This window comes from Cuculus canorus, chromosome Z (genome assembly GCF_017976375.1).
Source record: "Cuculus canorus isolate bCucCan1 chromosome Z, bCucCan1.pri, whole genome shotgun sequence".
NCBI lineage: Eukaryota > Metazoa > Chordata > Aves > Cuculiformes > Cuculidae > Cuculus > Cuculus canorus.
The window spans coordinates 67,718,205-67,732,627 of NC_071441.1; the positions used below are offsets into that span (position 1 = coordinate 67,718,205).

A 14,423-nucleotide genomic window follows, 5' to 3' on the forward strand; every position below is an offset into this window, starting at 1 on the left:
ATGCACTTCTAGTTACTTTGAAGTGGTTTACTGGATTGTTTCAACGTTTACTTAAGAATTTAAGCCAATACATATATAATGCCTCAGTTTTTAACTCTTTTCCCTGTCTTCTGAACTTTGCCTGCCTGTGCACCAGAAACTCTCAAAGGCGGCGTTGCTCCAAGCCATGCTCTACCTTACATAACCAACCCATTCATGTCTGGTCCAGCCCAAACCCTCTCCCCTTCTCCTTTGTTTCTGGCGACAAATGTACTAGGTGACTAAAGGAAAAAAACCAACAACCAAACAACCAAACTCCAAACCAGATTTCTTAGCATTATTTGCTAGGTATTTTTCACTAAGTAGCAGATATTTGATCTCATTCTTCCTAGAAGGGTTACAGAACCACAGAGATCCCAACTTCTGCAGAACAACTTTTAATCCCCTTTATGTCCTTAATTGTTTTTTTCTCTCTTTGAACATTTGACACAAAGTTTGTGCTCAATAAAACACACTGTTTGCACCTTCTAGAAACATCCTTCTTCTGCCTCAAGTGAATGAGGAGATTGTGATTTTGCTGTTTCACACGCCCTTTTAAGCTTTTCCCTGAAAGATGCCTAACACTTGTGCCCTCAGTACTAATTATTTAAGGAAAGTCCCTCCACCCAATTTCCTTCCCATTAGATCTCAGTTACTAGCTTTTCGTATTTACTGAAGATTTCCTTCTTGAAGTCCATTTTAAACACTTTGCTATTGTCACTTTTTCCTAAATGTCATACCATCATTTCACAATCATTCCCATATAAGCTCCACCCTGCTTTCACAGGACCAGCCAGCTCCTGCCTGTTGGAGGGAATCACTTCTAGAACAGCCTCCTCTCTAGCTCCAAAAATTTACCCACCTCTGCACCAAAACACTGTGCCAGATAAACAGGTCATGTTACCCTATGCTCCTTTCCAAGTCTGCCTCTGTGTGGTTAGAATTCCTCATTTACTACCATGCCCTGTCTCTCAGAAAAACATGTTTTATTTTGGTTTTGGTTTTGTTTCACCAAAGATTGTCCTTCTTGGTTTGCTGTGCCTATATTCTTTACACTTGTGTCATTATTCACGGATCTGCAATTTGTCCACGCTGGATCTTGGAGCACATGAACACAGAAGGAAGACAACTCCTTCTTTGCCACCTCTGTTACCCTTCCAGAGTAAGCTTTACTTCTTTCTATTAATATTCCAGCCTCATGAGGTATCCCAGCACGTGTCTATTATGTCTATTAAATTAGGCGTAAGACATTCAGTTCTTCCTGTTTATCCACTCTTGCATTAGCAAATGTCTAAGCTATTTAGTGCATTGAACTGCTACCCTTCCTCTTTTCCCTCCAATAACCCTATAAATAACACAGGATCCCTGATTTTTAAGCCCTTTTTCAGATCACATTTTTATCTCTGTCTGTGGGCTGTTTTCATCAAGCTCTCTAATTACTAGTGTAAAGCTATGTTAGCAGGTAAATGTGCTTTTCCCTTTCTTCTGTCCATATCTAACTGTGCCAGACATTTTTTAATCAGCTCCCATCTGCCCAGACTGGATGATTCAGACCAGCCTCAGAGGCTTCATTTAAGACCCTCGAACTGTTTAATCCTTCACTGCTCTCCTTGGACACATTTTTCTCATCTTTCACAATGGGGAGAACAATACACAGAGAGGTCTGAGTAACCTGTCTGGTGTCCCAGAGGAAAAAGGAAGCAGAGCTCAAGAGGTCCAAGCCTGAAGGGCTTCAACTGTTGTGTGGTGTGCTGCTTTGGGAATTTGTCTGAGAGCAACCAGTATTATCAAAGCAGATGGAAGATAAAGCTATTTGTTAGAAACAGAATTTCCCAACACCCGCATGTTTCCTCCTGTACAGTAAGTGCTACTCTTATCCCTTCCCCAGAGGCCCCACATCTAGTACTGGAATAAATGGCACAGAAAAGAAAGATGGTTTTATTGCAAATATAAATAGATTACAAAGCTTGAAAACCTGAATGGTTAGAGAGGTATGCCCACAGAGTCTGTGCTTGCCCTGGGAAGACAAACCAGCAGGCAGGGGCAGAGTTGTTTGCATGCACCACATGCCTCTGTGGAGCAGTGCAAGCAAGACAAAGCCCAGCAACAACCCAGAAATGAGCAATTGCAGGGGTCTGCCCATCTGCCTTGTCAGAAGGAGCTATGGAAGTGTATGGTGAACAGAGAGGCACAAAGACATCCAGAACTGCTGATCTGAGATGGAGTCCTTCAAGTGTCTATTCCCTTGCCAGGACATGAGACACAGAGCACAGACAAGAGACTCTGGGTCGTAGAATCGTGGAATCTTAGAATCATAGAATCCCTAAGTTGGAAAAGACCTTTGAGGTCATCAAGTCCAACCTTACCTGTCCACTACTAAATCATATCCCTAAGCACGTAATTTACTCATCTTTTAAATACCTTCAGGGTTGGCGACTCAATGACCTCCCTGGGCAGCTGTTCCAGTGCTTGATAATTTTTTCCATAAAGTTTTTCCTTGTGTCCAATCTCTGAGCCTCCCCTGGTGCACCTTGAGGCCATTCCTTCTCATCCTGTCACCTATTACTTGAGCAAAGAGACCAATACCCAGTTCTCCACTATCTCCTTTCAGGGAGTTGTAGACAATGAAAAGGTCTCCCCTCAGTCTCCTCTTCTCTAGGCCAAACAACCCCAGTTCCCTCAGCCATTCCTCATAAGACTTGTTCTCCAGCCCCTTCACCAGCTCTGTTGCCCTTCTCTGGACACACTCCAGGACCTCAATGTCATTTTTGTAGTGAGGGGCCCAAAAACTGAACACAGGATTCGAGTTGCAGCCTCACCAGTGCTGAGTGTAGGGGCAGAATCACTTCCCTGACTCTGCTGGCCATGATGTTTCTGATACAAGCCAAGATGCCATTGACCTTCTTGGCCACCTGGGCACACTGCTGGCTCATGATCAGTCTCTGCCAATCAACAACCCAAGATCCTTCTCTGCCAGGCAGCTCTCCAGCCACTCTTCCCCAAGCTTGTAGCACTGCACGGGTTTGCTGTGTCCCAAGTGCCAGACCCGGCATTTGGCCTTGTTGAACCTCATCCTGTTGGACTCAGCTCATCAATCCAGCCTGTTCAGATCCCTTTTGCAGACCTTCCCTACTCTTGAGCAGATTGACACTTTGTGTTATCTGCAAACTTATTAAAGCTACATTAAATCCCCTCATCCACGTCATTGATAAGGGTATTGAACGGAACTGGACTCAACACTGAGCCCTGGGGGACACCACCTGTGACCAGGCTCCAACTGGATTTAACTTCATTAGCCATCCTCTTTGTGCCTGTCCATCCAGCCAGGTTTTAACCCAGCAGACGATGCACCTGTCCAGGCCACTGGAAGCCAGTTTCTCAAGTAGAATACTGTGAGAAACAATGTCAAGGACTTTACTGAAGTCCAGGTACACTAGATCCACAGCATTTCCCCCACTCATTGAACAGGTCACCTTGTCATAGAAAATGATCAGGTTAGTTTGGCGGGACGTCCTTTTCATAAACTGTCACATGGCAGCTTCTGAGAAGCTCTGAAGTCCTCAGTTACCTTCTCAGGGCAGCCCTTGAGGGGACTGCACAACAGAAATTCAAGTGTTGCTGGCAGCAACTGGTGGTGCTGCAACTGGTGGTGCTGCAAGCTTATTTGTCCTTTTCAGGGCTCAGTGGGGGAGTGAGGAGCCATCACCCTTCGTCAACCTGCTGCCGGTGTCTGCACAGCCAGTGAAGAGGCACTTGGCACGTGCATTTGAATTCAAGGATCCCAAATGCTCCGAGAAAGAGACTGTGTGTGTTTCTGCTCCTACAAGGAAAGAGCCTGGCTTCCTACCACAGGGAGAGATCATAGAATCATAGAATCATCAGGTTGGAAAATCTCTGGCCTGCTGTAGCCATCTTAGAGGTGATGTCCCTAAATAGACAAAACAGGAGGCGAATTTCTGGTGGCAAGACTTTCGTTTTCTGGCTAAAGCAAGAAGAACCGCAACAAATTGCAAAGGGTGCTCCATCCAACAATGTTAGCAAGCAGAAGTTTCTGTCCTCTGGCGACACCAAAGGAGAACCCCCACTGACCACATGCACAAGCCAACACTGATTCGGTGGTTTTATATTTACCAACAGAGGACCATGAGGTGCTGTTGCTGTGCCTCCTAAACCAGCAGTTCTCAACTCTCACAGACCAAACAACTCTTATTTAGGTTTCTGGAACTGTTTGGACATAAATGAAGCCTCTTGGATGACCATAATAAACAAAAAGGGAAAATGAAGCATTACACTGTCTTCTCCTGGAAAACACAGCTCAGAACGTTCTGGCTGTAGATCCAAGCATGCATGTCCTATCATGCCCTGTTGATTATGAAAGCACTGAGGAAAAAGGGAGGGGAAACCTGAAGGGCTATCAGATGTGAAGTTTTTCATTTCTTAAAACTCTTATACCTCTAAGCAACTCAGACATTCTGCCTCTGCAAAATGCAGCCACAAATCCTTAAAAGAAGGAATGGGATTTGTGCTCCAAGTTATCATTGCCACTGAAAACTATTCTAAATTATTCACCAGTGGAAACTCAGTGAACATAAATATGGCTTAGTGCCCAGTTTTTGGACTAACCACTGATATCAAGTCACTGGGAAAGTGGCTGTTTTCTCAGGCAGACAGATTTGGGAGCTAAACCGCAGAACAACATCTGCATTTAATAAAATTTAACCCATGCCAAAAATCAACTATAAATGTAACTGGCCAGCCCACCATCATTCTCTGTTTAGGACTGCTGCACGGAAAAGTCCTGCAAAAGGTTAGCTTCAAGATCTGGTCAGACAGCCTGGAAATTTGTCTCTGGTTTATGCTAAGGAGCATATGCCAAGAGCAATGTTTCCAACAGGCTGTTGGAAAAATTTTGTAGATATTAGTTATTGTGGCTCCAAGAAAGAGGTTAAGGGCTGCGTGGTTTTGCCAAGTCATATACAAACTAGGTCCTGATACCTCATACATGAAGCGAACACAGCCCAATTAAGGCAGTGCCAGCATAACTAAGCCTGACAACAGAATAGAGACAGAACAAACTCTGTAAAAATACTGATCTCTGCTCCACCCTTTAAACAAGCAACCTCAAGAACAAAAATACTGCCCTGGACCAGCCACAAAAAAATAGCATCCTGTAGCTAGGCTCATCTCACCAGCTTCCCTCACAGTGGTTCTTAGAAAAGCTATTAACCTTTCCAATACCAAGTTGTGAAAGTATACAAACACAGTTATTCTGCTCCCAAGAGCACATATATGACCCTCCTGAGCCTGTAATTCAGAAGACCTCCACCAGGTGCAGCACATTTTTTGTTTCAGTTTGTATGTTGTGTCTCTTTCTACCTCCCTCTGTCCCACCTCCATTCTATTTTTGTTGACCCTACTTTTGGGCACCTCATCATCACTATGTAACCCAGCTTTTGGTATCACTTCTCAGGAATGGCATGAGTGCCACCTTGCCTCCAGCACCCAGGAGATCACCTATTTCTTCCCCTATTTCTAGTCTTTGCTGGACTGTTATTCTGCGTGCTCAAGTAACTGAAACCTGCCATTGTGTGTCAGTACCTCTATCCTCCCCCAAGAAAAGAGAATTATGAAGTCCATTGAAAGGCAACTCCATGGGAGAGGACGAGGCATTGTGTACTGTAATAGGCAACTAAAATTGCTGCTCTTAGGGAGGCTATTATACAAGGTAATTGACAAAATCTCCTTTCACCTTAAAGCAATAATTGCCCCTTTCATTCAGCCATGAGAGATGAAGGAACCATACACCAGGTTGCTCCATTCCTAGATCCTGTACCTGGTTAGAGTCCCTACCTTTGGGTAAAAGACAGCAGGGTTATTTTTTTATAGCAGCAGTATCGCAGAGTTTCACATTCATGAAGCAGCATTGCCTTGCTCGGATCAGAGAACTCTACCCAAAAATAAAACCAGGAATCTTTATCCAAAAAGCTCAACATTAATAGGGGCCAGAGGATATGCGGGTGAAGGGAAGAGCCATACAGCAGGTCTTAAACTCACACTGGTTAAATATCAACAGTCTGTCTGGGACACAGACAGAAGCTGAACCCTCATTACCTGAGTATTAACCTAACATTGTAACCTGCTTGGTGCTGGCACGTAAGCTACTCTGCGGCATGAAACTAAAGCCCATCCCTGCCCTGAACTGCAGCCAGAGCTTCACAGGGCAAGACAAGCGTGGCTAGGGCAAGGGGGAGAGGTGGATGGAAACCAGGGAGGTGAAGGTCAGAGCCAAATGCTGCTCAGAGCAGGAACATGCCCAGCTGCCTGGCAAACAAACTTTTTTTTATTATTGACTCAAAGGAGGGGCTCTCCCGGGTGCCATGTTACAAAACTGCATATTTTCAACATGTAGGTGTCCCTTCGTTTACTGACCCTCTCTGGCTGCTATGACTGGAGAGGATTTAAGCTGGCAATCATATGCATTTTAATCTCTGAGATGGACTCACTTGTACCGAGTATGAGGGATTTAAAAAAAAATTTATATATCAAGACTATTCATATACACCACCATAAATGGGTTTGCACCTCTTCCCTCCTGCCTGTTTCTCCATTATTTAATAAAGATCTTCTTTATCTCTTTTTGCTTGAAAGAGCAAGAATCTTCCTTCCTGCTGAATTGCGAATTTCGTGCTCAGCCTCTAAACAAACACTGCACAGCAATGGGAATTTGCCAGCACACGTAAAACATTTCGTATGTCCCTGAACCAGATATTAATAAAACATGATTTTTTTTTCTGGCATCACTGACAGAGGGCCCACTTAGGAGATGTACTGATATCCATTTTCATGCGTCAAATGTGAGGTCTGAAATAAAAGATCTTGAGGGTGACCTGGAATTATTTCTGCCTCAGGTCCAGTTAGTTTTTAATATGAAGATAAAGTTCAATATTATATTAGATGTTCTTTGTATTTATAAAGCAGTATTTGCTATTATCACCACAAGGAAAGAGGAAACAAGAAAACAGATCTCAAAAAGGATGTCTCAGCTTTGCCCACTGTGTACTACCCTCAGAGTCAAATGGCACTCTCAAAGCACAGGCCTGGAAGAAGTGCTGGATAACCTAGAAACAGAAAATATTCCCTTTTAGCTTATTCTGGGGAGGGACTAAGGCTGCCTCATCTCTTCCTATCCCCATCTCTTGCAATAACACCATTTCTGGCTTGTCCTTCACTTCCTCCTCCTGGCCATACCTCACCTGACCTGATGTGGTTCTAGGTAATGGGTCAATGCTCACTATGTCTCAGAAATGTTTGCAGCAGATTATTTCCCAAGAAACATCTACCTCATGTTTGTTTTCAGTTCATTTCAGAATGAAAATATGTATTTTTCAAATACACTATCAGTGAAAATTTTCTCTTCATTTTGTAAAATTTTTGTTTTGAATATTTTATTTTTTCAAATTTAGGCTAGAACTTTATATAATTTTGTATGCTGGATTTTGTAATAGTAGTTCACAATGTTTTGATCAATATCAGCATGTTCAATAAAGCAGCCGAAACAGTCATTTATTTTTATTTTAAAAAACAGTCTGACAGTAACTGTCTGGCACATATTATTTCCTTTACTAGAAAACAGTATCTCTTAGAAATGCTAGTAACACCACAGCTTGACACAATTGCACATGTTGTTAATAACAGTCATACACAGTGGTAGGAAGTGATGTAAAAATCATAAAAATAAATAAAGCTCTGAAACAAACTATTAGAAGTTTTTCAATTCACAGTTATTTCCCTCATGGGAAATTATGTAAAAATAAATATATTTTTCATACTCAATGTCTGTTGTGCTAAGACATTTCCTATCAGAACTGAATGGGAGTCCCAGAAGACAACCAAGCTTTGTGACTGTAGGGCCAGTCTTGGGCTGCCTTCTCTACAGGGAGTTGGTCACCCCTGCCAAACTTTACCCAGAGCCTGGCTGCTCAAAACCAGGTGCCCTAGAGAGCAGGCTGTCCCTAGCAGCAAGAAGAAAAACCACATGGATCTTTCCAAAAGCCCTGGGTCAGTTAATAAATATCCTTCCTCTTCCTCTCACCGTGCCCCTAGGCAGACCTTATGGAGGAAAAGCTGCAGCAATGACTGTTCTTGCCATGTACTGGAAGCACAGATCTTGGGATGAGTTTATTTTTGTAGATGAGTTCTTCCTGTCTCTTTTTCTGTTTGTTTCATAGATGATACTTGACCATCCATATCCTCCAGATATGAAGCTTCAGTGCTGAGTTAACCTGCTGTGTTCCCTGTCACTTGGGAGAAGAGCCCAGCTCCCTCCTCTCCACAACCTCCTCTCAGGTGGTTGCAGAGAGCAATAAGGTCACCCCTCAGCCTCCTCTTTCCCAGGCTAAACAACACCAGCCATCTCAGCTGCTCCTTGTAAGACTTGTTCTCCAGCCCCCTCACCAGCTTTGTTGCTCTTCTCTGGACACGCTCCAGAGCCTCAAAATCCTTCTTGTGGTGAGGGGTCCAGAACTGAACACAGTACTCAAGGGGCGGTCTCACCAGTGCCGAGTACAGAGGGAGAATAACCTCCCTGGACCTGCTGGTGACCCCATTTCTGATACAAGCCAAGATGCCATTGGCCTTCTTGGCCACCTGGGCACACTGCTAGCTCATGTTCAGTCGACTGTCAAACAACACTCCAGATTTATCAACTATTGGCAAGACCTGATTTATTTTTTCCCACAAACTCCATGAATTGTAAATCTCACCATTCCACTCCGTTCCATCAATGTTAATTGTAGAGTAAACCTCAGTGTAAAAGATCTCGAGCATCTTTTCCACAGAAACACTACTGCTGCTTATCTAAGAGATTGACTGCCTCACTTGTGTTTGAGGAGCTTTAATAAGGCTCAGTTTTCCAACAGTTTTGTATGTCTGACATGACACCACATATTGCTGCTCTGTGAAGCTGAGTTTTGGTGATATCCATGATTCTTTGTATAAAGAACATAAAACCATAAAAAACCTGACTCTTATCTCCAAGAATTTTAGTTAAATAATGCCTACCCTGAAAGAAAATTCCTAATATTGCCCACACCTCAGCTCATGTGAAAACAGATATGTATTGCTGAGGAGGAACTGCAAACTGCTACTGGATCTCATTGCAGCAATGCCGATCCCCATTTCAGCAGCCTATGTCTGAGGTAATCCATTCCTTCCCATGAAAGCATAGCTCTTCCGTAAGATTAACTGCCATCCAGCTTTGTTTCTGGAATGTAATGAAAATTTGGTCTTTTCATGAGCAGTACTCTCCCTCCAACACGAGTGCAAGGGATGTTCCCTGATAAGCCTCATCTGCTCTCTGACAGCACAGTCCTATGGACTTCGCCAAATACAAAGACTTACAAACTGTCGGATTAAAATAGCACTTCAACCCTGGCATTTACTATAGTGGAGAGTTTTCAAGGAGCAATCATAACGCTTCAACTTTTAGGCTGCAAGGCAAAAGAATTAAAAATAAAAGCTCCTTTAGTTTCCTGTTATGTAAGTTCTTCATTCCCTTATCAGCCCAGCTTCCCTTATCCTTCTCAGAACTTCCTCTAGTTTGAATTCATTGGTTTTGAACTGGTGATCAAAAGCACATAAAATGTAAAAATAAATTCTTTTTCCCTATAAAGCATGTTCTTTTATATCTAGAAAGATCTGAATTTCTTAGACACTTGGTTGAAGGGTGGGCCCAACACTTCTCTGCTGAAACCCAGATTGAGCGCCATGCAAAACACAAGATTTTCCTGATATAGCAACATAATCTTTTTGATAACAAGAACTATTTCTCTCTACAATTGGGGATGCCCTGGGTGAACAGCAGCTCACAGACAAGCCAGTGGTCCTTTATCTCTGAAGCCAAGATGGAGAAAGAGACCTCAGGCTGGCGGAGTTCCCTCTCCAGGAACAATCACAACCTCGTATCCTGGGACTATCAGACCAACAAACAGACGCCCCTCTCTTCGCACCAGGGCTCACAGTCTGCCTCATGCCAAGAAAGGAAAAAAACAGCACAATCGCAAAAACAAACCCTTGAGGAAAAGCTATTCAGTCATCTGAGCTCAGAGAAGTGGGGGGAAAGAAAAATCATGTCAAAATGCAAGTAGAGAACTAATCTCTGCATTCATCAAATACAGGGAGGAACAACCTGGAAACGAAAGGCTAGATACTTTCCCTCTTCACAGCATCTGTGTACCTGGATCCCTGACCAGAGGTTGAACACTGTGGCTGGAGGTGAAGTGATAAAACAAGAAGCTCACTTCGGAAGCCTGTAACGCAAAGCCTGATGAAGATGCACCCCAAGGGGCTGTAGCATACTGACCCACTTTAAGGCCATTAGTAGCTTTCCTACTGGACTTCTTCCAAGTATTCATCTCTTCATGAATTTCTGCTGCTAAGTCCAGTGAGGATTACACTGGAGAGGACGGTTGCTCCCCATTTCTACAACCATTTATTCAGGTGCTGCATGGAGCTTACAGGGAGAGTGTTACATGGGCTCTGCTTTTTTCACCTGAGTTAGTGTTCCCCTCAGCAACTTTTGGGATGCTCTCAGGGAGCTTCGCTCTACTTTATTCTTCTTCCTAACTCCCATTGAAGGGAATGTCTGAGCCATTTCCATCAATACAATTCATCATCAAAAGACTGCATCAAACCTTCACACTAAATTGCTTCTACTTTATTTTATAAACTGATTGAGAAAGGGCATTGTGCACTGCTCATCCATCCACTTCTCCAAAAGATCCTTGTAGAATAAGCACCAAAAAGCTTTCCAAGGCCAGTCATGTGCCAAGTCGCGGGCCATGACAGCGCAAAAACTTTGCAGTCTGTTCTGTTGCAGATGTCCCTGGCTCACGGACACACAGTCCTCAGTGCTCCTCCAAAGCAGTACGAAGTGCAGGAAAAGTAAAGAAAGTGTGTCACCCCTGCCTGCTCTGCAGGTGTCAGACATGCTTCCAAACATGATCTCCAGGGCTCACGCGTGTGCAGTATTTAGAGTCCTTAATTTATCACCCGTGCCAACGGCTTCATCAGACCACACTCACCTTTCAGTTTCTTCTTTCCAAATTTCAGTGCAAATAGAGACATCCCAAAACTTTATTTTAGTCCAAGTCCATGGAACTTCTGCAAAAGAAAAGAGAATATAATTCACAGTGAGGTTTTCTAGGCCCACAGCATGACAAGGTGCTGCACATACCTGTAGTTCTGTGCCCATAAAACGGGGGAACCAAGCTCCATGGCACTGTGTTGCATTGTGGGCAACAGCTACAGTTTATCACATAGTATGTTTTAAAATGCAAAACTATCTCACGTTTCCAAGCTGCACTGCATCAATGAAGCACACCTTTCCTAGAAGATTTTCATCTATGCATCTCGTGACATGGCACAAAGAAGGGACCAGTGGAGGAGAAACTGAAAAGGGACATTCCTACTACTACCTTAATCCTATGTGAAAAGGTGAAACACAAGCACAGAACTTGTACTTAAGGTACAGAGGAACTGTGTGACTACCCAGAGCAAGACCAGCCTCCCTGAAGAGGAGGAAACAGCGGGAAGCACTGGTTTCCTGTGCGTCTGCCTGTGCTCAGTATGTGCTGGCTGACACTGTTGTCCATCTGCTGGTGACCTCCGTGGGTGGACTAGCCTGTATGTCTGAGTAAAACTTCTGCGCTGCTGGCTGCAAACCTCCTGGCCCAGAAGCCAAAAGCCAGGCACTAGAAATGCTTTTAAGACACTGATTATATCCCAATACGCAGAGGAATTGAGTATTAAACAAAACTGCATCAAAACCTGTTAGCAATACAAATTCCAGTTTTTCAAGCATCAGACAGTTTATTTAAAGGATGTAATAGTGATGTTGGTGCTGACGGCCTACGAAGATGGGAGAGAATGGGAAAAGCAAGCATTGCCCGGTATATCTGGCTGACTGGGAGCCTGAATCCACAGGAACATATTATCGATTTCTTAACTGGCCAGTGGAGTCAGCCTGAGACTTCTGAGGTAATTGTAATTTATCTACAACAAACTTTTAGGTAACAAAATTATGTTTTTGCCCTTTATCTTATGTTATCTTTGCAGAGCAAGGGTGTCTAAGGAGACAAGTATAGCAAATATATTTTATTTTAGAAATGCAAGTGCAAATACTACCTATGCCACTGCCCAAAACCAAGTCTGATACATCATCATCAGACCGTCCTTCTTGCAAACTTGAGCTTCATGTCTTTTCAAAAGATGAAGGTAAGCTTTAAGGAAAACTCTACAATCACTGCATAAGTCAAATATTTTTGTGTAGATCTCTATTCCAGATGCTAAAGCAAATCTATATTTAGCAGCTGCAATTCAGTGAGCCTGAGATAAGGCAAACAGCAGCAGATAAATGCTAGCCAGGCAGATAAGTGTTGCACACTCTGACCACGGCACAGTCTGGGCACGGTGCTCCCTGCTACTCACCACAATGTTCAGAATGCCCCTGCAAATCGTGCTTGTGCGAGATCCTTTTCCTGTTCACTCATGCAGATACAATCATTTCTGCTCACCAGAACAAGTACTTGGGCAATACCTTTTCCCAAAATTTCCTCTGTCCATGGAGCTAAACCACTTAAAGCTATGACACGTCATGTCACATCCTAAAGTTTTCTCAATCCTGCTGACCAACCTTACTTTCCATCCCTAAATTACCTCAGTCTGTCATCTTCTTTCAAGGTAATTTTTTCCATGTTTCAGAATTACCATTATGTTTTACAAACTCCTCCCAACAATGACTGAGGACTCCCCATAAACTGATGGGAGGAGTGAGACACACTTCCCACACACCCAGACATAAAGATTACAGATTTCCTAGAGCAGCAATAGCCACAAATCTGATAATCACTGTCCATTGGCAGCTCAACGATGGACAAGGTTCTCTGGTTGGTATATGGCTGTAGTTCTGAACTTTGGGTTTTGCCACTCATTTTAGAAACACCGAACCTCTCCTAGCTGTGTACTCAATTGACAAGGTATATAATTTCAGCAGTGGGGAGGGAAAAACCTGTGTATGTATGTGCAGTAGCAGAGAAGACAGTGTGGTCATAAACCTTCTTGCAGCAGTAACAACGTGAAACAAACAAAAGAGTTAAGATCTATGTCTCACAAACAAAAACCTGAAACTTCCTTCAGTTCTGACACACAGCTTTTGTTAATTACTGTGATTTTTTACTGTCTCTTGGCATGGCTAGAGTATGACAACAAGACTGCAACAATACACTGTTTTGGCGTGGGAGATGTTTAATTCCTTCAGCTTCTCAGTGCATTTTGTTAGGATTGCATTCATTGAACATCTTTGCTTAGCAGCAAATCTAAGTTATCATCATGGTCAACACAATTATTCTTATGGGTTCACTATTCCTATAAGACTTTGTCACTTAGGGCGATTTGAGCAATAACTTTGCTATATCAGTTTGGATCAATGCCTCTCTGGCACATCATTTCCATCACACAGATTTAGTGTAGCTGCTTACTTGGTTAATGACCAAGAGCTACAGATCCTTCCCAAGGTGACCTGATTCTTTATGCGAAACTCAGTTCCTGGCTTGCCCAAACCACAAGGTCATTTGAGAATGTGTAAGTATTCAACAGGTGCATACAATGGCATTATGGGCTTTACGCACACCTATTGCACCGAGATGTACCCTTCATTCATAATATTGCAAATATATTTCTTTGCTGCTTTGTTATTGACTCAGACATCTAATCCTCATACTCCTTTACCTAGCAAGCTGCTCTCACCCTGGCTACAGCTTCTGTACACGACCACTTGCTCACAGCCCAGTTTGCGCCAGTACACCTTCACACTTCCAGGTGTGTTTTTAGTCTGATTGTTCATTGATCATCAGCTGCAAGTGTGAAAACAAACTTAAGAAAATGACGGTGGAGTTGTTTCGTTTGGTAGTGCTCCAGATACTGGTTCCATTTGTTCCAGCTGTCACAACTTCTACAGCCAGATGTGGTCTCTTGGCTGACTTTAGCTCTGCTTGCCTTTCTGATGTCCAAGGCCTTTTTCTTAGGGTATTTTGGACTTCCGATCCTTTTTGCACCGTCTAAGATCTTTGCACCTGTATCTATTAACAATCTCCCTCAGGGTATTTTTTTTTTTTTCAGATTACACTTGCAATCAAAATTCATATCCCTGTTCACTTTTCTTTATGCATCTCTCTATTTTTTAAATCCTTCCAAAATTGCAGGGATGGGTCTTCAGCCTGATATCTCTCTCATACACTGCTCTGGTTTTAATTTACTTTTATGTTTTCTGGAAAAAAATGATGATTCTCATGTTTCATTTTCATGCAGAATGAAGTACTTCTCTAATTTTGGTGAGATACATTCACAGC

General features: G+C 43.0%; 1 protein-coding gene across 4 annotated transcripts in view; it reads right to left on the bottom strand.

The window, feature by feature from the left end:
• Window positions 1-14,423, bottom strand: part of LOC104056580 (phospholipid-transporting ATPase FetA) — an 86,257-nt gene that overhangs the window by 54,722 nt on the left and 17,112 nt on the right. For all 4 annotated transcript variants that reach the window (XM_054053964.1, XM_054053965.1, XM_054053963.1 and 1 more), the window contains one exon: window positions 11,100-11,178. In XM_054053964.1, coding sequence (XP_053909939.1) covers window positions 11,100-11,142 — 43 coding nt within the window. In that variant the 5' untranslated portion in view covers window positions 11,143-11,178. The remainder of the gene's footprint in view (window positions 1-11,099; window positions 11,179-14,423) is intronic.